The sequence below is a fragment of the Haliotis rubra genome, unplaced genomic scaffold (assembly GCF_003918875.1).
Source record: "Haliotis rubra isolate DU_JTF1 unplaced genomic scaffold, ASM391887v1 Scf67, whole genome shotgun sequence".
Taxonomy (NCBI): domain Eukaryota; kingdom Metazoa; phylum Mollusca; class Gastropoda; order Lepetellida; family Haliotidae; genus Haliotis; species Haliotis rubra.
Genome location: NW_025767379.1, coordinates 1163826 through 1190087, shown reverse-complemented (window position 1 = coordinate 1190087; position 26262 = coordinate 1163826). Strand labels below are relative to the sequence as shown.

General features: G+C 39.7%; 1 protein-coding gene across 1 annotated transcript in view; it reads left to right on the top strand.

Annotated features, from left to right (window-relative positions):
• The first annotated feature begins 1229 nt into the window (after nucleotides 1–1229).
• Nucleotides 1230–26262, top strand: part of LOC124257635 (protein unc-80 homolog) — a 101814-nt gene continuing 76781 nt past the window's right edge. Inside the window, 14 exon segments of the mRNA XM_046691742.1 lie at nucleotides 1230–1478; nucleotides 3794–3842; nucleotides 11773–12026; nucleotides 12028–13327; nucleotides 13329–13993; nucleotides 14975–15216; nucleotides 15841–16022; nucleotides 18080–18246; nucleotides 18704–18848; nucleotides 19169–19307; nucleotides 21283–21510; nucleotides 22259–22443; nucleotides 22726–22941; nucleotides 24111–24246. Of these exon segments, the coding sequence (XP_046547698.1) occupies nucleotides 1387–1478; nucleotides 3794–3842; nucleotides 11773–12026; nucleotides 12028–13327; nucleotides 13329–13993; nucleotides 14975–15216; nucleotides 15841–16022; nucleotides 18080–18246; nucleotides 18704–18848; nucleotides 19169–19307; nucleotides 21283–21510; nucleotides 22259–22443; nucleotides 22726–22941; nucleotides 24111–24246 (4000 nt within the window). The 5' untranslated portion in view covers nucleotides 1230–1386.

Sequence of the window (26262 nt, the reverse complement as noted above, 5' to 3'; positions counted from 1 at the left end):
GCAATATTCCAGCAAAATCACGGCGGGGGACACCAGAAATGGTCTTCACACATTATACCAATGTGGGGAATCGAACCCGGGCCTTTGGCGTGACAAGCGACCGCTTTAGCCACTAGGCTGCCTCGTCGTCTCTTGTAGGTCAAGCAGCGGGTAGGGGTCTAATGGGGGTGCATTTATATATACATGTATATATGCCTATTCGGGACACAAAATACTATTAGTTTTAGCTTCGTGATGTCTATGTGCGTTTGAAACACGAAGTACCTTTCTGATTTGGTAAAACAACTTAAAATATATATTTAATATATAAAAAAATCATAATACAATTTTTAATAGATTTTGTAACACTGAAAACACAGACATGCACGAGCACACACACAAACGCACGCACATTGTTAAGGATATTCCTAAACATACAGTTTGGACTATTTGTTGACAAACTGAATGGATAGCCATGCACTTCTTATAATTAGTGAGAGCGACGTTTCGAACGACATTCCTGTTTGACAGCGTGCATCGGAACGTCACACTCACCGATAATTAAGTTCTTATTCACAAATTTTGTCAGTATTGTACTTCCCAACTTCTAAAATCCCACTCAAAGAAGTGGACTAATTGTTGTAGGCTATTAATCTCTTGTTGTTCAACGATTTGGTTAGACAATATCGACAAGTACCATGCGCCTACTAACTGATGTTATTTTCGTTCCCTTGCCAAATGACGCATGTATCGACATATCGTATCTATCTACAAGATTACATTCATGCACGCCGCGCGCATTCCTACTGCCCAGGTCCGAATATCTCTCCCCGAAACAATCGAAACAAAAGGATAATTCAGGACAGAGCTGAATCTATTCCCAGTCACTCTGAAATCGTGCAAATATGTGATGATCTGATTTGTTTTTTCCGAATGAGATGCATAGATAGATGTCAGTACCGGTAAACAGGTGCTGGGGCTTTAATTGTGTACTATGTTCCTAAGAACATATAATTATCACATATCCTAACACCGTGATGCATTGCATTTATTACTTGTAATCAATAAAATAAGATTTGAGCAGGCGTTTAGCGACCTTACCACAGCATAACCGAGTATTTTATTGATCGATTCTGCCTCAAAACAGTCATGAGAATCCTCCATCCACAACCTAATGTAGCTAGTCGTTCCCTCAGCAATATTACCATTATGCAAATGAGCCCTAAGAGCCATTGATGCGCAGGATGAAATCTCAGAAAATGTCGAGACATAAACAACGACTGACCTGTCGATGGAAAACATTAAGCGAGCAGTCGGCATGAACACAAACAGCGCTACAGTCTGTGATTATATGCGTTTTGTCGCAACCCCGTCCATTTTACCGTCTGCATTCTAAGAGCTTTCAAAATGACGAAGCGAAAGACAGTCGGTGGTGATGATTTGGATGGTGATCAATCGGTGCCTCTCCCCATTCAAACCTTCTTTTGGCGTCAGATCAGGTAGATATTGGAAAGTATAAGATGCATTATGACACGTACGTATGTTGTAGCGACAGTCGTCAGCATGCTCGCTTACTGTGAGGAAAATGTTAGTGTTGTGTATTCGGAATGACAGCGGCGTTCGCGTATCATCAAGTGTCAGTGTTCAGTACAGTACTGGACAGAAATAACCGCCCATTAGATTATACTGGGTTGTATTGTATGCGCTACAGACTATTTAATTTTGGTGCGACAGTAGGTGTGACAGCATTTTCATGCAAGGAATTGGCGACACTTATCATGCTTGTTATAGAATTTTTGTTATCAGTTAAAGTTAAGATTGTAAATACTGGCAACGTTTTGGACCAGGTGGAAATTAGGCCTCACTATGTTTTTAGTTCTGTGGTAGGTTACAAGCCAGTGAAAGTAAACTTGATATAATGTACCATTTCGGTGTATGAAGATATGATTTAAACATTTATTTCCAATGAAAGGAACTGGATTGGTAAACAAGCGCAAGCTTATAAATATTATGTGAATACCGGGGATACAATAGAAGAGTAAACATGTCATGATGAATGTACATTGTGAATTAGATAGAAAAAGTTACCCCAAAAATATAAAGTTATTGACTAAAGTGTTTACCTGTGAAAAGCAGCATTATCTTAAGGTGTACACAAAACATTCTGTATGCAATGCAAAAGTGCAAAATGTTTAGGCATTCTTACCAATGTGTAACATGCTTGATGGAATGTGTATTTATATAAACTGTGCTACTTAGCGTAAGTCTGTCATCGTGTAGGTCAAATTTCAACACCGTTTCAGTAATATATCAAATGAAAGCATCTACGTACAAATCTGTTGATATCAACCAGAAACTCCCATTTTTGTGAATAGAACCAAAATGTTAATTAATGAGATATTATTGCGAAAATACATATTGCAAGGAGAAAATTAACAATTTAACATGATTGAATGAAAAGCAAAGACATGTTCATGAAGATCCAAGACTCCATGTGTCCAGAGAACCTGCCTTCAGTTAGCTTTATGATCAGAAAATATCTTTATGGTTTCTATCTTCCCAGTGCATGTGAGTGAAACATTCAGACAAGCATATCAGATTTTTGAATCATGAAAATGAGTACATCCAGGGACTTCCAAATATAAAAATAGGAAGCCATATTATTATGTTATTGTTGTGGTTATTTCTGTGTGTTTGGTCATTTAGAGCTGAATAGTAGTACAATAGAAGGTATATAATCAAACACCTTAGTGTTGGAAGTTTAAGGGAAATGTTTAATATAAAAATGTAAATATTTCCAGTTATCTGAGGTCTGACTCAACCACAAAATGATAAGGAATGCGCAGGGACGTTATTAGTTTGAGACATCTGTGTGTTTAACACGTCTAAGTTGAACACAACAGTCTTAGACTGTATTTGTGTCTGATGTGTCTGCTGATTACCAAATGGAGTTTGAGAAATTGGAGGGGGGCGGGGTTCAGTTGTTGCTGGCAGTTCATCTGATGAGACATTCTGTGGAGTTGTGGAGATATCCTCTGATCTACTCAGCTTCATCTGGATGTCACTGATCTAAAGTTACGTTGGTAGGAGAAAATGTGACGTTCATAATGCCCCATATGGTTTACGTTAATCACAGATGTAATTAAAATAATTTGGAGAAGATATTTAATCCGAACATAAACCGTCATCAAACTGTTATCATTTGTTTTTTCTGGTAACGTTCGTCTTAACGTAGGGGGGCAGATACATCAAAAGAACAGCGCGCCAGTTAGCCCTGTGCAAGGATTCTTAATTTAGGTCACCGACACCGTTGTTTGTTTTCTGCCTTAAATTAATCGTAATTATCCTTAGAAAGTATTACATTTGGCATCTTAGAAAAGAAATATAGTTCGCTCTACCACCATGTATATTAATAAAGCACACTTTCGCCCTGAACTATTATAGCGTTAAAACACTTTAACTATAATAGTTCAGGGCAGTGGCTATGCCGCTACAAAGTTCCAATTGTATGAAAACTAAGAGAGTCTGTACATCCTTTATTCCAAGTACCATTTCTCTCTTTATACATGGTGGTAGTATCTCTCTAAGCAGTAGCTCTGCTGATGTAACACAAATTCCTGAAAAGGCATTAAAAATATCATAGTTCTATACATGGTGTTAGCTGAATGTTTTAGTAGTATATATGGTATATATGATGGCGATGCACACTGCTATTTATACATAGGAACAATAATCAAGCATACTTTAGAAATGTGAATTTGTAATAGTCCTGTTGGCTGTAGTCTGATAGTTCAGCCTATGTTGTGTATTTCAGCCCCTTCATCCGGCCCAAGCAGGGGAAGATGTGTGAGGCAGCCTGCGTGGTGAGTTACCATTATTAACCCTTGCCCTTCTAAAAATTACAGGCAATACAGAAACAAGTCTCCATCAGTAGTGTTCGGTTTCAAGAGTAAACCTATTAAACTGTTCATTTATTCTTCTTCAAACTCTGTATATCAGGCATTCATTCAACTGATTCCTTTTGCTATTCATTAACTTCTGAAAGTATTATCTAATTACCTTTCACTGAGTTTCAGGAAAAAAACCATTTATTCCGAGAGTAACATGAACCATTCCATATTTCTTTAAGAAACTTCATACACACTGTGGTTGTGGTGAACCCTCTATGAGGTGAAATGATACATGCTATGAATATTGGGTAATGAATGAAAAAACAAATCAGCAGTTGATATTTTATTCATTATATTCAGTGAAACAGTAAGAAAATAAGTTCCATGACATGGTCTGATCATGTTGACAGAGTTAATATATCACGACAATGACCAGTGATCTCCATTACTGTCTCAGTTAATATATGTGTTGACTATTTCCCGGTCTGGCTGCCTTGAGGTCACTTTAGTGAATAACACCCAATTTCAAGTAAATTCACTCCTTTCTAAGATATCTATAAATATTCAATTCTAGTGATTGTCAATAGCTAATTGAATTTATCAACTGATAAGGTTCAATTATACATGAATACGTGAGTGAATGGTAACAGTCCAAGTATTTACATCAGGTATGTAGAGAATTGATGACTTTTGTTGATCAGGGTTTCTTTAATTGTGTTGAATAGGATGTGGATATCAACTGAAGGCAGGGTTTGTATCTGTGGTGAAACTCATTGTCTTTGTGTATGCTCCTCAGGCAAGTGCTGGGTTGTGAGTTGGCTATTCAGGAGTTTCTGTAGGTTTTATGGCACTAACACACAGGATGTTGTTTCAGTCGAGGTTTTCATTTTGTGGAGCAGATCTCCAAAAACATTCAGTATTTCTGGATGAAACTTTGGATGCACATCAACCCTCTGTGTATTGAGGGTTTTGAGCATGTAAGAGGTGACTACCCTGATTGAGTGTAAGGGTCTAGTGACTTGGTTCATTGTCTGACATTGTACCCTGCCTGAGGGGAAGGGGCGTTGTTCATGATGCAGTGTTTATTAAACTTGCACAGCATCAGACATCTGCTCTGCATTTGTGTGTTAATGTTTAACTATTGTGACAGTGCTTGTCGTAAGAGGCGACTAACGGATCGGGTGGTCACACTTGCTGACTTGGTTGACACATGTCATCGGTTCTAGTGGTGGTCCGATTAATTGAAATAATCGAAGATTGGTCGCAGTGACTAAACGACCAAGCAATCGATCATGTTTTCTCTTAATCGAACACAAACAATTCTGGAACACTTGTTTTCATAAACAATATTTTTCACAAGGTTGGTTTTGTCTGTTACATTTCATAAGCACTACAAGCTCGTTTCAAGTCATGATTGAATTTATCTTAAAGACTCCAAGAAATTTATGTTCCTGATTTACTAGTCATCCTTTAAAGAAGTGAAATTTTGCCAAAAACACCCCAAAAGAACTACATGTTTTTCCTTATTTTATGTGCATTAACAAATTTCATTAATGACGCTAACCAATTTTTTTCGATGATTGATCGGTTGTAATAAACCAATCATCAATTATGAGATTTTAACCAATTCCCAACACTAATCGGTTCCCAATTGTGCAGATCAATGCTCATGCTGTTGATCACTGGATTGTCTGGTCCAGACTTGATTGTTTACAGACCACTGCCACATTACTGGATTATTGCTTAGTGCGGCGTAAAACTAAACTCACTCACTCACTCATGATGCAGGATTCAATGAACTAGCTTATCATCAGACGTCTACACAGTGTGTTCATGTTGAACGTTTTTGTTGTGGAATTAATATTAATAATATTTAGAGTGTTTAAAATAGGATATGTAGCTTTTTTTGTAACAGCACTATCAAAGGAAAGGTTCTGTGTATTGAAAAACACCATTAGTGATTTACATGTCAAGGAAGTATAGTATAGGCGACATTAAAGTCAGAGAGGGCATCATTTGCTGGTTGGGAAGGGGACCCAACAGGTCAGGTGGTCAGACACAGTCACCTTGTTCATTGCATTATACGTCAGAGCTCCAGAAACGCTGTGTATTGGCATGAAATATACAAGATAGATTTTCACAAATTATATTTGAGTTGTTTGTGGAGAAATACACACAAATAGTATAAAAACATTGCATACTTTGCAGCTTGTATACCTGCATTTACAAGATACCTACTGCTGTTAATAATTCCTAAAAATGTGTTACATCGAGCACAAGTGATAGAAAAGTAGACGTGTATCACTGGAACAGCGTGTTTGATATTTAGTAGGGTTGTGACGAGGTCAGCACGGTATTACTTTAACATGGCCGTCATAGTTGGCCATGGCTCATTTCTGCATGGATGATTTTGGAATTTGATAAGAATCTAGTTTCGGGTATGTGGAATTTTGTGATTCAAATGTTTGCATATATCATCCCAGCTATGGTGACCGATATTTGTGCAAACATGGCCACCATTATTTATTCAAAATTCTGACTACCTGCTGAGTCATAGGAGTTTTTTTTCAAAACGGTCTATTTGTTTCCACACAAATGCAAAGTTTTTGCAGTATATATAGTTCAGTTGTAACCATGGTAACATTAGGGTTTTGTATGCAGAAATTGATGCAAAATACGTAAGTATTACATCCCTTTGGACCCACAATAATAGTCCTTGTATCTTCTTGACAAGAATATAGTTGAAGGAAAACCAAGTTCTGTGGATAGTCAGCTTCTTTATTAGGGCTGCGCAATATAACCGGTTTACCGGTGTTTACCAGTTCAGACATGAAAAAAGTATTTTCTCGATACTTATTGCGCTCGCTGATGAAGAAAAACCAGTATTTTGACTTGCATTCAGAAAACTTTTGCAATTTAGTGTAACACTTTATTACAAAAATCTTAGGATATTTCCTTTTTTCATTTGTGAAAAATATTATTCACATTTTTATTTTTAATCATGAATAAAAGTTGTCATTAAAGCTTAATCAAGCATAGTGATTTTGCTGTGTATTTGCTCTATAAATCAAGCATTACCTCGATTATAAGTAGTTTTTTGTGTAAAAATACTTCATGCAATATATTGCAATACATATCGCAATACATGCTTTCACATCGCAATATATTGCAATATGAAAATTCTCTGCAATACCCACCCCTATTCTTTATTGCAATGAGTGTGAAGTTTCACCGGAATTAGCAAGTTATCATCACTTGTTTGAAAACGGTGTTAGTACCTACACTAGTGAAACTTCGCACTCTATGCAATAAAGAAGTTGACAATCCATAGAACTTGGTTTTCATTCATCATTACAATTTCTAAAATGAGTCTTAAAGAAGAACATAGTTATTATAATTAAGATATTTACAAAGTCAAGGTCAAGGTAAAATCCATGTATCTGCCGAGAGTCCTGACACAAGGTAGTTTCAACATGGTGTTTCAGTATGTTCTGTGCTACAGCAGGTCTCAGTATTCCTGCATCAGGAAATGATTTGTGGATATCAGTTTATTATAAAAAGTATTCATCATGTATGCTGTCTAAATAATGTGCTGATCTCTGTTGACATAATATACATGATGTACGTGGATCATTATTATGATCAGTAACCATGGTAACAAAGAGGTTGTCATGGATAAAAGTTTATTGACAGTGAATGTTACCATGGAATATTGGCATAGTTCAAGTTCTACACATTTCATGGCTGAGCCTTTATTATTACTTGAACGTACTTTTGAGTTCCATGTTGTCTCGTTCACCTGGGAGCAGGGGCATTGATTGTGTGAGTTGAAGACAGGCATTTAAGATACTTTGGGGATAAGAAATATATTTTTGTTGGCAAAGTTGGCAATATTAAATTCCAGGATGCGCACCTCTAATTTCAATGAGTGCCAAGGGGAACTGTAAACTACAAAAATTTAAATTCCAGAAATTTGACAGTCAGGTACTCTCTCCCCTGATGGTGGCATCGAGGAAGTTTATTAAGATTATCAATGCTGTGATACATGCAGGCTATTTCCAGAATGGTGCTTGTTTTATGACCCTCTGGCTAATTCAATCAGAACTGCAATATTAGCAAAAATCTATTTCTTCACGCTGCTGATTTACTGCAAGAAGAAAGCATATTGGCACATGTCCAAGAACTTGTTGCCACAGAAACGATTATTTGTCGCCAGTAGTAAATTCACATAGCAGTACTCAAGGAATAGAACCGCCAGCTACGTGGCTAGATTGCTATTGATTTTCTCTGGGTTGGAGAGTGGCCTGTCTCAAGCAAGGACATATAGTATTACACATTGACAGACTCATAGACTGTGGTAATATGGCGGGATGCCGTAATGGTCAGAGTAACGCCAGTGTTAGGGGAAGTATTATTTAGCTGGTGCATTAGATGGGAGATACAGGGTCACAAGAACTGGAGTGGACCATGCACAATTGTAATATGTCATTGTCAGCGCTTTATGGAACTGAGGAAAGGCGATATTGGATATAGATTCCTGTCTGATCTCGTAATTCTCACCCACAATGCTCCATAAGTCTGACAATTCATTGGTCGTTTAGGTTGCAAACACCCGGTAATATTTGTTTTTGTGGTCAATGAATGACCGTTTTGCCTGTGACCTAGAAATGTTATCACATTGTGAGGGATGTACCTGGGGCATCTTTGTTTGGGGGAGTTCTGTGTGGTGGGGAGGGCCTGACCGTGGCAATGACATGGGGGTCCAAGGCTGACACTATGAGGCACAATCCGTGATTATTGGAGTCCATTCTACATATGTGTGCATGTCAGGGATTTATGCAGATTCCAAACCAAGTGCCTCTTGAAAGCAAATTGAATTATTTTCATTCTCACAATATTGCTTTTTGAGAACCTTATATTTTGAAATTCAGAGGTATTGTAAAGCTGTATTCATGATATAGTATTGCATCCAATCCAATAATCTGGAGCAGGAAATGAAGTCCCTGGAAGTGTAAATATTATCATGATGATCTGCTCATGAAAAGTGAGACAATAACGTCTGTTACTTTTGTAATATTTCCAAAGTGATTTTACCGAGAGTACAAATATTCAAACATTGTTTTCTACTGTTTATATAGAGGATACAGAGACAATAATAGATAAATGTTTTGCTCCCTACAAATGGTTTTCCATCCAATGCCACAGATGAATTGCGATATGTCCAAGATAAAAGAACACCTAGTTAAATGCTATTGAATACCATGCTTCAAGTTCAGCTATTGACTTAAGTTTTGATCGGCAGCAGTCCAGGGGCAGTGCATTGGAAGAGAAGGTATTGCAGTATATATTACAACAGACCTCCAGATAAGATTTAGCTCATGTGGGTACTGTACCCACTGTATTTTTTTGGAGTGGGTATTATGAATGTTGAGTGGGTATTTCATTTTCCATTACCCACTGCTTTCAAATATGTGCATATTTCAGTCATTTTACTCACCTAAGTATTATGTCATTGAGTAAGTTTACTATGCAGGTATGTTCTGCCTTATGTCATACCTAATCAAAACCAACTTAAATATAATGGAAATGATTTCATAAAAAATCAGTCATCCTATACTGACAGTACAACTTGTCCTATACTAACAGTACAACTTGATAGCAATTGATGTCTTTTTCATTACGCAAGCGATTTTTATACATATATTCCGTACGCATTTGTTTTAATTTTTTGCGGTATCTAACATTTTCAATGCGAAATTGGTATGCAACAATTATTTTTCAATGCGTAATTGGAAATTTTCTATGCATATTTTACCCGGATACGCAGCTTATCTGGGCCTCTGTTACGATCTGGATGGCAATACTGCGGTATGTACTGCAACATATCGGGAAGTAGAGTGTTTCACACTTACTGACACTGAATGTACATGCGTATCCCTTTATTATTTATATGCTGAAGTAGTAGTTTTGATTAAATTAGAAATAATACTGAATCTTGTTAGATATTTTCTACCCAATATGCCAGAACACGGACAATATGTTGCAAAACATGTGGAATTAAAAGTACATTGCAGTATACAGATAATATGATAGAGTCCTGACAGTCAGGGGAAAGCTGTGTAACATACTACAGGGCTCCAGATAATTTTTCAACATCAGGAGTACAGACTCCTTATATTTTCAATATAAGAGTACTGGAAAACTTTAAGAGTACATATAGAGTACTGAATGGAAATTAATGGAGTATCAGTAATCTTGTGTTTCGTTTCATGCATGCACCACAACATTGATTCTTGTGTAAACAGGTCAATGAACAATAAAACAATACTTTTTTCGGATAAATACGACTGTAAATTATTCTAAGACTGTACACCATTGCTGTGGTGCGTATATGCTACTTGTTCCAAAACATTTCCTTCCGTATCGTGCATATTTTTTTATCAGTACATACGCCGATACGACCCTTATCTGGAGCCCTGATACTATGGTGTCTAGACATGCAGAGGAGGCATAGTGGTAGACAGGGTTCCCCACCTCCATGTTAACATACTGACCTGCAATAAGATGGACAGATGACCCACTCCTTGAGCGGGAATGTGTATCGGATCCACACCTTGAGTGGGAATGTGTATCGGATCCACACCTTGAGTGGGAATGTGTATCGGATCCACACCCTGAGTGGGAATGTGTATCGGATCCACACCCTGAGTGGGAATGTGTATCGGATCATCCAGACTTCAATGATCACACCAACAAGAAGACAGAAGATGTTCATCAGAGAGGAGTTTGTTATAAAACTATCAACAGATAGGTAAAGTTTCCATTCAAAATATATCTACAAACAAACTGAAACAACTTGGTTTCAGTTTGTGTGTTTTTTATGGCTTTTAATGGCCAGAACTAATTGTATTGAGATATCTGTATTGCCATATGTATTATGATACATTGGGAGCTAAAGTGCTCGACACTGAATTCTTCATTCTCTTCCCACAGAGGTTACTCCTGTCATATCTTCCTACGTAACCTCTGTTCTAATACGGCCCTTTCATGGTGTGAGCGTTCAAGACTCGTGATTGGAGGCAATCAGATTTAGTTGTGCAATCAGCGACGTTGTTTCAAAAGTGATCATTCGCAAGGCCTCGGTAATTTCCGTATGCTTTGAGAAAACTAAACTTCTTCCCCTGCGCGATGCGCAAACGTTTCTTCTAGACAGAACTCAGTCATGTTATGGCGGATCAGTGGCGTCTCCATTGCCCTTGTTGACAACGGACAAGATAGCCATTAAACGTCCTGTGTGTAACATCAACACAAGTTCCCGGCAGATGGGGGATATTTGTGGCCCCACATTTGCTTGTGTTAGTCAAGTTGAATCTAAGTCGATGTAACACGTGTTCTGATTGGATAGAAAGAAGGGAGATAATTCGTGTTGCGATCTTTTGCCGCTAGGGGATTTTACGAGAACCCGGAAATATGTCCGTATTAGAACAGAGGTTGGAGGAAGATATGACAAGTAACCTCTGTGGGAAGAGAATGTGAATTCTTATGCAGATCCGGGTTTTTTTCATTACCATATTTAACATTATTCACCATGGTGCATGGCTGCCATTTTGTAGTCATGGATACAGAGCAGACAACAACACAAGCGAAAACTATAGTGTTATTGTTTTGCTGAATATACTGAATACATCCACTGCTGTCTTGTTATTGTATTTGCTACCCAATATTCATTCATATTTGTTAACCAGTCTGTGTGATATCTTTCTTATTCACTTCATACTGGATTTGTTGAAGCCCAATTTAAATATTTTGAAAAACTCTTTCAGCACTTTCAAGCATTAAGAAAAATGTTTTTCAAAATTGTGAAAATTCCTGTATCTACAATGTTGTATGTTTCTCATTTCAGTCATTTGAGCGCGTGGTTGTCCAGAACATCCTCCACGGCCTGTCCCCGAGCCTCTGCGAGGCCATCCAGAGCGTGTCCCGATGGAAGACAATCCAGGCCGCCTTCCCTCACCTGATGCATGCCTGCTCCAGTCTCCTCACTGTCCGCAAACAGACCCATCCTGACTTGAGATTTGGACCCAGCGAGACGAAGCTGTTGTACACCCTTCACTGGATCATGCTTGATGCTGCATCAGAGTGTGAAGATGCGGACATAGAGAAACGGGGCAGACATGTTCAAACACATCGGCTCACCTCTGTACATGCACTCTCTCAGCACTGTCCAGCTGTTTGTTTATCTGTTTGCACCTGTTATCCATACAATGAAAGATTCCGATTTTGATTCTTTGAAGCTTGAGAATGGTTTGAGATTGTGGCAGCCGCTTTGGGATTATCGTCAACCAGATATCCCCTGTTTTTCCACTCCCGTCAAACCACAGAGAAGTGTCTTGAAAGCTACAAGGAACTTGTTGAAGGTGAACACAAATGCTGCAAACATCTATATAGGGAAAGGAACATCACGAGAGAACCTGTTTTGCTTTGGAGAAGAATCGACGAGTCGAAACAGTTACACAGAGCCTCAGTCACCAGGAGCTCCCATAGCAAGAATGAGTGACATATGTGCGTTCTCTGCCGCTGCATCAGATTCCCACACAGCAACAATGGATGTAATTTGTGAAAACTGCAACACTGTGATGCAGCTGCGACCAAATGATGGCCCTCTGACCTGTCGGTGCGGTCAGAAGGATACCCTGGTGGCCTTCTTTCCAGACTCCAGACTGTATGCTTTCCACAAGCTTACATCTGCAGTTGACAAGGATTATGTAAAACAGAAACTTGCTAGTGCAATGACAAGTGGGACCCGAGCCACCGAGGGGCCAGACATCCTCAGTGCGAGTTACCTGGATGTGGCAGTGCTGAGGTGTCTCTTCTGCCTGAACTGGAATGAAGATGGCATCTACTGGGCACTGAGGTACATGCATCAGAGGATGCTGGAGGTCAGTGATGAGTATATCCACATAGAGCAGTGTGAGAGAAGCAGAAGCAAGTCCCTTCCAGTACCTGACCTTCAGGTTCTGTCTGGTGGACACAGCAAGGCCTGCTCTCCAGAGGACCGCTCCGCCGGAGTCAGTCCCACCAGCCCAGACTCCAGAGCAACATCTCCGCATAGAAATATATCTCCTACAGATCCCAGACACTCTTTCCCTCCAGTAAGTTCCTTCAGTGGGCCAGATGTTAGAAAAGAGCCCCCTTTTAAGAAGATCAGAGTGATTGAGCTTAAGCAGTTCTTTGACACAGGGAAGTCTTTCTTAAGGAAGAAGGACAGCAATGAGTTGGATGGTAGTGGATCCCAGTCTCCCAAGACATCCAAACATGACCATGGAAGCAGCAGTCATATATTCTCACGGAACTTCCGGGATGATTCCTCCAGCTCTTGTACAATCTCAACTCTCGACACCGAGTCGGATGTGATTAGACCCAACTCAGCCATGGGGAGCTATGCTGGGTATGGGACGGGACCGGGATGACAGATTCGGAGGGTTGGCATCTGGATTTGGAGCACAGAGGAAGAGTATGCCAACACTGCCGCAGTCTGACAAGGAGTCATTTGGGAGCAGCAGTCAACATAGTGGACAAGATTCCTCAACCTCATCACAAGCCGACATTCACTTGAAACCAGAGCCCATTAAGAGGCCCATAATTACAATCACGGAACACAGCCCAGAACCAAAGAACTTGCCTAACCTTTCTTCATCCAACTACGAGCTCTCTGGAGGTTCTGACAACCGGGATGATGATGGGTTGTACCCAAACTTGCCAAGGAGTATGACTGACTCAAATATCAGTTACAAGCCAGAGGAGGACATCCAGGAGGTGTCCGGGTCGAAACATTATATTCAGGACAATGGCCACGTGAACTACAAGGTGGTACTGAGAGCGGTTCACTTTGTTGCCATGAACGAACGATCTCCTCGGATCTGTGAGGTGCTACTGAACATCCTGAACTGCCTGCTAGACTTGGACATCATCGAGACCAAGACCTCCTCCCCACCGAGGTCGCCTGTCACTCCTGACAGCCAGGACACAACCGACAAGCCACCTCCTCCTGTTGAGAAGCCCACAGAGTCAGACTTGGACAAGGATATTACAGCTCACAGCCTGGCCATGGACAGCTTGTTCAGGTACAACACTGATGCATGATGCTGATGTATATGAGTGATTGATTTAGTGCTGTGTTTTGGCCCACCCACCAATTATGGAAGTAGGTCATGATTTTTATAAACTATATTTCATTCCTTGAGAAGTGGTAATTCTTGAAGGCAGTAAAAGCGCTCTTCCAACATCACTTTTGTGTTGATGTTTGATGATTTATCTATCAATTTTATGTTGTGGTGAATTATGATAAAATGTTAAAAAAGACAGGAAGAAGAGGTTTAGTGCTTGGGATTTCAGAGGAGGTCAGGTTTGGGAAAATACTGCCCAGTATTTAACTGGTTATTGACATAAGCTCTCTGTTAGAATTGTTGCATTCTTAACCTTTGTACCCTGGATGGTCGCATGAGAGGGTAAGGAAATATCTCACTTTGATAAAACAAGTTTCAATTATCAGTGATATTCCATAGTAATTTATAACAGATATATAGCCCCTTTTCCAAGTGTCTAATTACCCGTGAAGGTCCGGGTTAGAATGAGCCTTCAGTAACCCATGCTTGTCATAAGAGGCGACTAACGGGATCGGGTGGTCAGGCTCGCTGGCTTGGTTGACACGTGTCATTGGTTCCCAATTGCGCAGATTGAAGCTCATGCTGTTGATCACTGGATTGTCGGGTCCAAACTCAATTATTTACAGACCGGCCAGTATAGGTGGAATATTGTTGAGTGCGGCGTAAAACTAAACCAAACTCACCCCAAGCAACTAATTTTACATGATGCAGATTTCACACATGTTATGTTACATGCATGAATCCTGGCAACAGTGAATGCAACAACATTCTAAGAAGTCATATCAGGACTGTTTACATTTTACGCATGTTGCAAACTTATTTTATGTAAAAACTGAAAGGCCGTATAAATGATGTACATTTTTGGTCTTGCCTGATGTGATGTCTGAGTATGTTTGTATAACGTTTCTGACACCTATGTAATGTCCCACCTGCCGGCAGGATCTACAAGGCTCTGGGCTGCCCACAAGGCTGTGGAGATGGAATTGTTGGCCCTCAAGGAGACCATCTTCGGATGAAGGGGCAGAACTGTCTGCAGCATCTGCACAAGCTCAACCCTCCACTCTTCCACAAGTTTCTCCGTGGAACCGTCAAGCGTCGCCCCCTGCAGGACACAATTGACTTCCTCCACGCTTTCCTCGGCTTCTGTGTTGATCCAACAGTGCACACACAGTCACCACAGCGTATGTACACTTCATGCTGGATGCTGGAGGGGACTCACATGTTCCAAGAATAGGGGACTCGCATGTTCCAAGAATAGGGGACTCGCCTGTTCCAAGAATAGGGGACTCGCATGTTCCAAGAATAGGGGACTCTCGCATGTTCCAAGTTTCAAAAATAATTTTTAGTCAGACTGATGGGACTATGAGACTCATTGAAAAAAATAGATTATTACTCTGACTGCGTGTGAAGTTTATGTCCGTCTCTTGTCCAAAGTGAATATGTTTCCATTTGGCGAGGACACATTTCATCATTTGATAAACAAAAGAATCAGTATGTATTTGTAGAAGCAAATGAATTATGTCTTCAGATGGTCCTATTCCACATTTTTTGGCTGAAAGCTGATTGGAGTTATCGTGTTCTTTTATTGTGGGCTTTATTCAGGCGCGTAGCAAGTCATTTTTGTCCGTATAAGCCTGATATGTTTGCAAAGCTTTATATTTAGATAGTATTGATGGCTTGCCCAACTTTCATGGTAATCTTTAGCACAAATCATGTGTAAGCCTGTGCTTTTTTTAACAGTGGTAGCTTCGCCCCTGTTATTGGGCTTTTTGTCTTCAACTTGATGCACACTTTTCTTCCCACAGCCAACAAGAAGTCAGTATCCCAGGAGAACTTGCCCCGCAACTGCTATGCCAACAACTTCGGCCACAGCATTGGTGGCGAGGGCTACCGTGGCGTGGAGGGTGTCCTCATAGCAAACCTGCTAAAGCCCTTCGTATCGCGATGTGTGGAGAGCGTTGGGGAGCTGTATGGACATGACAACATTGTAAGTAGGCGTTACTGGCAAAGCTGTGTTCTACTCTTGGGAAATATGCTGAAAGCTGGGTAATATACTTGATTCAGTCTGATACTTCAGTGTGACTGAATGGTTTCAGGATTTGATTGAGTGTTAGATTATCATGCATGATTTCAGGGTGTGATGGCTCAGTTTCACAATGGGATATCATGGTTTCATTGTGTGATGATGTGGTTTCACAATGGGATAAGATAGTTTCATGGTGTGATGATGTGGTTTCACAATGGGATAAGATAGTTTCATGGTGTGATGATGTGGTTTCACAATGAGATAAGATAGTTTCATGGTGTGATGATGTGGTTTCACAATGGGATAAGATAGTTTCATGGTGTGATGATGTGGTTTCACATAGTTTCATGGTGTGATGATGTGGTTTCATGGTGTGAAGATGTTTCATGGTGTGATGATGTGGTTTCACAATGGGATAAGATAGTTTCATGGTGTGATGATGTGGTTTCACAATGGGATAAGATAGTTTCATGGTGTGATGATGTGGTTTCACAATGGGATAAGATAGTTTCATGGTGTGATGATGTGGTTTCACAATGGGATAAGATAGTTTCATGGTGTGATGATGGTTTCACAATGGGATATGTGATAGTTTCATGGTGTGATGATGTGGTTTCACAATGGGATAAGATAGTTTCATGGTGTGATGATGTGGTTTCACAATGGGATAAGATAGTTTCATGGTGTGATGATGTGGTTTCACAATGGGATAAGATAGTTTCATGGTGTGATGATGTGGTTTCACAATGGGATAAGATAGTTTCATGGTGTGATGATGTGGTTTCACAATGGGATAAGATAGTTTCATGGTGTGATGATGTGGTTTCACAATGGGATAAGATAGTTTCATGGTGTGATGATGTGGTTTCACAATGGGATAAGATAGTTTCATGGTGTGATGATGTGGTTTCACAATGGGATAAGATAGTTTCATAGTGTGATGATGTGGTTTCACAATGGGATAAGATAGTTTCATGGTGTGATGATGTGGTTTCACAATGGGATAAGATAGTTTCATAGTGTGATGATGTGGTTTCACAATGGGATAAGATAGTTTCATGGTGTGATGATGTGGTTTCACAACAATGGGATAAGATAGTTTCATGGTGTGATGATGTGGTTTCACAATGGGATAAGATAGTTTCATGGTGTGATGATGTGTTTTCACAATGGGATAAGATAGTTTCATGGTGTGATGATGTGGTTTCACAATGGGATAAGATAGTTTCATGGTGTGATGATGTGGTTTCACAATGGGATAACACAGTTTCAAGGTGTGATGACATGGTTTCACAATGTGATAAGATGGTTTCATAGTGTGATGTGGTTCACAATGTTTTAAGATGGTTTCATAGTGTGATCACATGATTTCACAATGTGATAAGATAGTTTCATGGTGTGATGATGTGGTTTCACAATGTTATAAGATAGTTTCATAGTGATGATGTGGTTTCACAATGGGATAAGATAGTTTCATGGTGTGATGATGTGGTTTCACAATGGGATAAGATAGTTTCATGGTGTGATGATGTGGTTTCACAATGGGATAAGATAGTTTCATGGTGTGATGATGTGGTTTCACAATGGGATAAGATAGTTTCATGGTGTGATGATGTGGTTTCACAATGTGATAAGATAGTTTCATGGTGTGATGACAGATGTTTCAGGGGGTGTTATGACGGAGTTTAGTGTTATGACATGTATTAGGGTGTGGTGACAGATGTTTCTGGGTCTGATGTCATGGTTTCACTGTGTGATGTCATGGTTTCACTGTGTGACATCATGGTTTCACTGTGTGACGTCATGACTGTGTGATGTCATGGTTTCACTGTGTGATGTCATGGTTTCACTGTGTGACGTCATGGTTTCACTGTGTGATGACATTATGTAAGGTTATGTTGCAGGGTATGATGATATTGTTTAAGGGGATATTTTGTTATGATTTCAAGATTTCAAGGGATGTCGTAAGGTTTTAGGGTTTGATGACATGGTTTCAAGGTATAGTGTTCTGCTTTCAGGGCCTGTTCTGCGACGTGCGGCAGATGATGGCATATGTGAAAGAGGTGCACGGAGGGCAGTTTAGGAAGTGTGCTTTGAGTGGCCTGCTGGACTCTCTCCAGAAACTCCGCAGACAGAAGATGGAGAAGGAGAGAGAGATGAACAGTAAACCTTCCAAACCTGTCAGGTTAGACCTGCATCCCACTCACTCACTCTCCATGAGGTCACATGTAACTCTCTCTCACTCACACTTTCTCTCCATCAGATCTTCCTCCCCCACCCACCATCCTCTCTCATTCATCCCGCCCTCTTTCTTTCTCTGACTCAGTGAACATAGCCTTTATGTTTAGTTACAGAGTGATAAATTGATAAGTTTAACATTTATTATCATTGCCAATTTAAATAACATTCTTAATTTATCTTATCTCACGTAGTCCACTCTCTTTTGTTCTTTCTACCTTGGAGTGGAAATAACTGGAAACAAAGTTTTCAGACTCTCTGAACAGCTTGTCCGAATACACCCTACTCAATTACAAATACATGCAGCAGACCTTTTACAAACTAAAAGAGATATAAGATGCTTAATTGACTGAACTATTTTTACAGTGTATACATTGCTAAATGGAAATACTTTGTGGTTACAGGAGGACAACATCCATCACTTCTGAGAGCGGAGATGAGAAGGACCCCCAGAAGTCCCCCAACTTCGTCAACAATGAAGACGGACATCAAACCAGTGGCAAGTCCCGAAGGTCAATCTTCAGAAAGAAGGTCAAGAAAGTGGCCAATGTGAGTCTCTCCCTCCGGCACCAATCCCAGGATAAACTAAAACTGTACAAACAAATATCTTCTGTGATCAACCAATGTATTGTGTTTCAATTTATTGTGGGCGGTGGGGTAGCCTAATGGTTAAAGCGTTGGCTCGTCATGCCGAAGACCCGGGTTCGAATCCCCACATGGGTACAATGTGTGAAGCCCATTTCTGGTGTCCCCCGCCGTGATGTTGCTGGAATATTGCTAAAAGCGGCGTAAAACCAAACTCAGTCAGTCAATTTATTGTTGACAGCAGCGACCCCTAACACTGCTCAACCACCTCTGCGTTTTTTCAGTCGCTGATGTTCCAGTATGCGGCAAGTGACTCAGAACTCATCGAGGACATGGGCCACGGGAAGCTGAGCCCTCGAACAAGTATCTCCGCCACTGATGATGAGCCACCGTCGGGAACCAGCACACCACGAAGACGATTTAGTAAATTCAATATTGGCAAGTGTTCTAGTACTGTAGGGTACTTTATTTTCTAAAGTTCATCTGCAAAATTGCCAAGTGTTAAAAAATGAAGCTTGCAATCATATATGCCAAATATATACATTGTATGTAGTAAAGATGCATTGCTTCTCTGCTGAAGTATTTGAAATTAGTTTGTAAATTGAATTGAAAATGTTAATTGCTTGTACAGGGGTAGACACCATATGATAACATAAATCCATCTAGCCCACAGCTTATTTCGGACATGTGGTTTATGACCCCCTCTAAATTTGGGGAGAAAACAAGGCTGTTTTTCAAACTTTCACTAGTCTTGTGACTAGTGGTATATTGATCGTGTCTAATCCTGTTGTACCATAAACTTACATATATATGAGCTTTAACTGAAGAGCATGTAATAATATTTTGAAGTTGAATAGATTCCATCTCATGATGCCAATTGTAAGTTTGAGATAATCTATTCAGAAAATACAGTACTTTTCAGTGCATGTAGAACTAGTTCTGTTTAAATCGGGGAGAGCATATTTTATTTATTTCTAAGTCTTCTTAGAACCTTTTTTTCAATTGTTCTGTAATTATCTAGCTTAATTTAGCATTTAGATCTGGGAAATCTTCAGTTTTTACTTATGCATGCATGGGATTTCTGTGAAATAGGTTTAAGAGCTTATCTTGTTTGGTAATGCATGAGGGGGTTATCCCCCTGTAACCATGGTAACGAACTCAATGCAATTTATTTTAGCCACTGCATGGCACGGCTGTTTATATGACTTATATTCTATCATGTCTCTCTCCATTAAATCATTTTGTCTCATATTTTTATACTATATTTTAACCTTTTATATGTAAAACTATGAGCTGACAAATATGGATAACAGGAACTGTCATTGATAACCCGTATTTGTTATTTCTATAAGATATATGTTTGAGAAATTCTACACTGTCAGTATATATGTACAAATGGTAATATACGAAAACGATTTTTATTATTGGTAACAGTGATTGTCATTTCATTGCTAAAGTTTCTTAATCCAGTTTTATTGATTCTCAGTAATTATTCATACTGTGATTAAAAATTCTAGAAATGGTCCCACCTGATGAAGATGATTGTCATGCGATACATTGTTGCTGCTTCGTAGTTTTAGGCTGTTTAATGATGTTACATGTTCATCGTGCGTGATTGGGATAAAACTTGGAAATTTGTTGTCCATGAAAAGTTTCATTTGTCCAACTTGAGAAAGTTTGTCGATGTGTTATGTCAAGGGTTCTTTGAGGAAAACATGGGAAGATAAATCTATCACGGAATAGGTTGAAGATTTCAAGCTACGGATAACAATCCAGTCAGGCATGGACAAGTAAATTAATGGACTTGTTCAATGTATTTGAATGGAGGATATACCAGAACATCTATGTCTTTAAGACAATTACGGATATAGATTTTAGTTTACCTGACTGTCCACAAAATACAGATGACAGAAGTTTCAGAAGTTCAGGTGATTCCTACATTGAGACCTAGAAATATGGTTAGTTAGGAAAGGTGTAAATCATGTATTTAATTTTATAACATGTTGAATGTTAATGCTGTGAAAATCTAGCCCCAGTATGTGGAATTGATATTATCACAAAATAATGATTCATATTCAGGCAATCTTCATTCGTAAATTTATATCTGATTAACATATATTAGAAAGGTATGTTTGCTACAAGATTTCTGTTTATTCTAAATTTTCACGAACTTTTACTTTTCCATAAGGTTTAATATGTCCTTGAGCTCACATGAGATGGACAATTAATTGTAGGGTCAAGGATGTATTTAGGATATGTGGTAATTATTTTGGACGGGGAATCCATAACTGGATAACAAGATCCCAATGAACATGTAATGAATTTCTTCTGGCCCAAAACAATGGATCTGTCTGTAATTCATGTCTTTTAATTGTGAGCTAAATTTCTGCCTTATTAGGGTGGAAAAGAGGCGGAGCCAAGTCTGACCATGAAGAGGAAGCAGCCAATGAACCGCCACCTCTGGACCGTAGAGAAAGTAAGAGTGAGATTCAGGTTCACCGCAAAGGTCGCATGTCCTTCAAGGCAGCCAGTCATGCAACCTTGACCTTTCTGAGTGCCAGGAAGAGGATCGAGGATGGTATAAAGACCTTGGGAAAACGTATGACCAAACGTGGAAGTCATGATGGTAAACAGAACAAATTTATTCAAAACAAAATTGATGATTTTTGTTTAACAATGTTGAACTTACTTGATTACTTCATCTTTGTACTTGTGTGTGGATTCTGGGTGGAAATAGGTCCTTACAAGATGGCTTGGCTTGAGTGAGTGAGTTGGGTTGTACGTCGCTTTTAGCAACATTCCAGCAATATCATGGCGGGGGACACCAGAAATGGGTTTTGGCTTGAGGACTTGGTTAATTGTGGATGTTAACTGACATTATTGAAATCCAAATTGTCTAATCCTGACTCAAGCTGTTAATATTGCTGGAATATTGCTGAGTGCAACCTGAAACAACAAACATCTGTGTACTTGCTGACGGTTCTTCTGTAAAATGTCTGCCTCTGTAACTCTACAAGTATCTCAGCCACACATGAGTTGGGGAATTCCACACTACCTGACACTTGTCTACAGTTGAGATTGGGTGAGATGTGTCCCTACACTAATCCTTACACTAGTCTACAGTAGAGACTCGGTGAGATGTGTCCCTACACTAGTCTACAGTAGAGACTCGGTGAGATGTGTCCCTACACTAATCCTTACACTAGTCTACAGCAGAGACTCGGTGAGTTTCTCATAGATTGTTATCCATGTCAGGTTGTTGCTTATGCTATTATCCACTGGTTTCCTGGACCCAATTATTTCCAGGCTGCTGTGACATAGCTGGTATGTTGCTACTCAATCTCCCAACTCATTGTTGTCCCATTCATCCTCAGATTTCCGCCATCCTCGAACTGGTGTGAACCGAGATGGAAATGCTGATGCCAACTTTGAGCAAGAGAAGCGACTAGTAGACAAGTTCCTCATCAAGTCTGGGATGCTGAGATTCTCCTTCCTGCTGGAGTGCTGTCACCCTGGCGTCTTCCCTGACCCGCATCTTGTAGCAGCCATGTTGGATTTGGTAAGAGCGCCACAGTATTCTGTTACCAAACTTCAGATTTGATGACACCTTGATGTCGCCTTCGAAAGGAAGATCCCCAAAACTTGAATACATAATCAAATCATGAAGGGAAGTGTTGAGCTGGATATATTATATGATGATTAGACTACAACTTCTGATTACACCAGGTCACTGGTGAAGCTGCCTCCGTGTTTGTCTGGATGATTTCACAGAAATAAATGAGTTAACTTGATTTCACTGCGTAAAGAAATCATGTCCTGATATTCTTGCTTCAATTCCCAGGACGCCCCTGTGGCAGCCAGGGCTTCGATGCTGTTGGAGTGTGCCCACTTCATCCACCGCTGTAACCGTGGTGACTGGCCAAACTGGATGAAATTGAACCTGCCAAGTTTCCGGCACACTGTTGCTGCACTACAGAACCGCGGCCAGCCGTCTGGGTACCGACGCAACTTGATGCTGCAGAAGGCTGCAGGGAGACTCTTCTTCTCCTGGGCAGAGGTCAGTACTGTAACTTGGAATAAGATGCTCGACCATATTCCACAATGCCATCTTGGTACTTTATAGTGTACTGTAGTATTAATGTGCCACCATCAGAATAGACAAAATATACATTGATCTGATGACAAAACTGTGTGGTGTTAGGGTGTGTAAGAAGCTGATTACTACATTGAAAAACAGAGGTTTGAAATATACAATATTTATTATCTACCATATCTCATAATAATCCTTACTTGAAAAATGTCCTCATGACAGACTGACTGATAATTTTGGCCTTGGATGCGCAAAATTATTTGAAAGTTGAATAACTCCCGGCTTTTTGTTAATAATGTCATTTCTGAGATAACATGCAGGAATCTGTCATGTGACATTTTTCATTTGTGTATTGAGAGGCTGTTTCGAGTATTGTAGTTACCATGCATTGATTTGGTAATTATTGACTCTGCCTTGTATAAAACATTAAGGCATATAGTGCATGGGTTTTGTCTGCAAGTTCCAAGACTGGAGATACTCTTTTCTTGATAGATTAAGGCTGTACAGAATATCCTTTTTCCAAACTAACATACAGAAAACTATATCCATAACAAACATGCTTATGAACTAATGGACGTTAGAAACTATTTCTGTGGTCACTGCTTAAAACAGTCCAGTTATAACAAACTAAAAGTTATAACAAAGTCCAGTTATAACAACTAAAAGTTATAACAAAGTCCAGTTATAACAAACTAAAAGTTATAACAAACTCCATTTATAACAAGCTAAAAGTTATAGCAAACTAAAAGTTATAACAAAGTCCAGTTATAACAAACTAAAAGTTATAACAAAGTCCAGTTATAACAAAGTAAAAGTTATAACAAAGTCCAGTTATAACAACTAAAAGTTATAACAAAGTCCAGTTATAACAAACTAAAAGTTATAACCAACTAAAAGTTATAACCAACTCCAGTTATAACCAACTAAAAGTTATAACAAACTCCAGTTATAACCAACTAAAAGTTATAACAAAGTCCAGTTATAACAAACTAAATGTTATAACAAAGTCCAGTTATAACAAACTAAATGTTATGGCCCTATTGAGTTCATTATAACAGTAGTCTACTGGATAGTGTTATGAATGGATGTAGAGTGACACTGAAGGCTCTGACACAGTTACTCCATGACTGTTGTAGAACCTGGGCAACCAGATGGAGTACATCTTGGCCAAGGAGCACAGTGACAGGCTGGACATCATCAATGACGTGAAGGACGAGGGTCGCAGGAAGGAGCTAAGGACAGAGGACGATGAAGAGGACTTCCTTGATGAAGGTATGTGGATCTTGTGGGAACTAGGTCCAGAATGGATGACCATGATGGTGAAAGGAGTCACAAGTATTTCAATAACTAGATGTCATGTGTTATGCCCTCAAGGTGATCTCGAGATGTCAGCTATCAAGGGTGATATGGTTGTTATCATTCAGCAGAGGGGATGTTAACCAGCTTATACCATGTGTGTCACCAGAACATTGTGCTTGAAGTGGAGATGCAGGACTGTGAAGCACAGCTCCCTCCTTTGTCCACATGGCATTGTATAAAGTTTCATGTTCAGGATCATTATGAAGATGACGACCTGCTGTAACAATGGGCATTCTAGTGGTATAATCAAAAGTGGAAATCTTTTCTGAACTTATCTTGTTACAAAAGCCTTACATGGTCAACATGCCATCAACAATGTAACAATCAACAATAACATCATGACCTCATTAAACAATCTGTCAATAGTATTGTTTGCATTACTTCATAAGTCTGTGTTTGCATTGTGCCAACAATGGCTGCTCAAGGTCACTGTGACATGTTTTATGGATCTGGGCCCTTATTCTCGAAACGTTCGTAGCCTTAAGAATTCTTAACTTTGATCGTAACCAATGTGTTAAGAATGGGCTTAAGAAGTTCGCAGGGCTACGAACGTTTCGAGAATAGCTAGCCTGGACCATGTCTACTTTGAACTAGGGATGTCATGAGACATAAGGTTTCATGAATCGATACATATCGTGATACCCATGTCTAGATTTGATACATATCACGATACCTATTTTCGTGGCATTATTGCGTAAATTTAGTTACATATTGAACATTAATATTTCATATTTTTTCTTATCCTGATTCTTGATCTTTTGCTTATCTCCCTTTCCCTGGCGAATGGTAGTGGAAAACCTGAATCCCTTGAAGTTCCCGAAGCGGACGTAAAAATACACTCACCCACGAGTTACCTCCCTTTTGCCCTTTCCCCCACAAACAGTCATGTGACCAGACTTACTTGTCACTCTCTCCCTTTTCGCCCAAGCGTTTGGTTGGGCGAGCACTGGAGTCCCGTTTACGGCTTTATATCCTTTTTATTTAGGTCCTATTCTTCAAAATTACGCTGTGTATGGATTTGGCAATAACTACTATGTATTATATGTAAAAAAAATGTAAAAATTACATGTATTTGTGTCATAATTTCATCGTTATGTAACTTTGTGTACATTTCATGAAATCTTGCAGTGTTTGCAGGCACAGGTTATCCATGGCTGATCCTCACCCCCCAGTGCCCTTCGTGCATAAAACCATGTTCTTCCAGCTTGCGCTGTACTTATTGTGTTGATTTATCAAATCTACACTTTAATCAATATTTGTCAAATATCTATAGACGTGCCATGGATCGGGTGAGGAAGTCATCTCAAGTCACGGCTGATAAAACAGGATATCAGCCTGCAAACCGTATGTTGATTGCTACTGCGGGGATCGTAATACTGGTGTTATGTTGAGTACGTTGCAGGGGCAGTCTGCTGGTACGGGGGCGAAGAAGAGATCGGCTACAACACAGTTGACTCCGACTCAAGCTAAGAAAAAGACGTCATCTTCTTCTACGTCGCAGAAGAAAGCATCTGTTACTAGATCGGAGGGTAAATCTACACGGCCTAGTAACTCAACGCATCAGAAATCCTTCAACGAAGAGATATTACCTCCGCATGAAGTAGACGTTTTTTTTGATGATCCCTCGTTACTTCTACCCGAAGTACCTACGAGATCGGCGACTCAATCGACTTCCAAGACTACTAGATCGTCTCCTGCAACGGTCACAGCAGGCCAGCTATTTGACGAACTACCACCAACTTCTCAATGGAGTGAAGTCGAGGTACACAACTCATCACGTTCGCTAACGCTTCTTCTACACCGCAGCGGCTTCAATCAACGCAGAACTTGAGCCGGGTGAATTTATGAGACAATTCATCAACCAGATGATGGTCATGATGGAACGTAGGTTCGAGGAAGAAGCGAAGGCTCGGCAAAGCCTCTCATCTA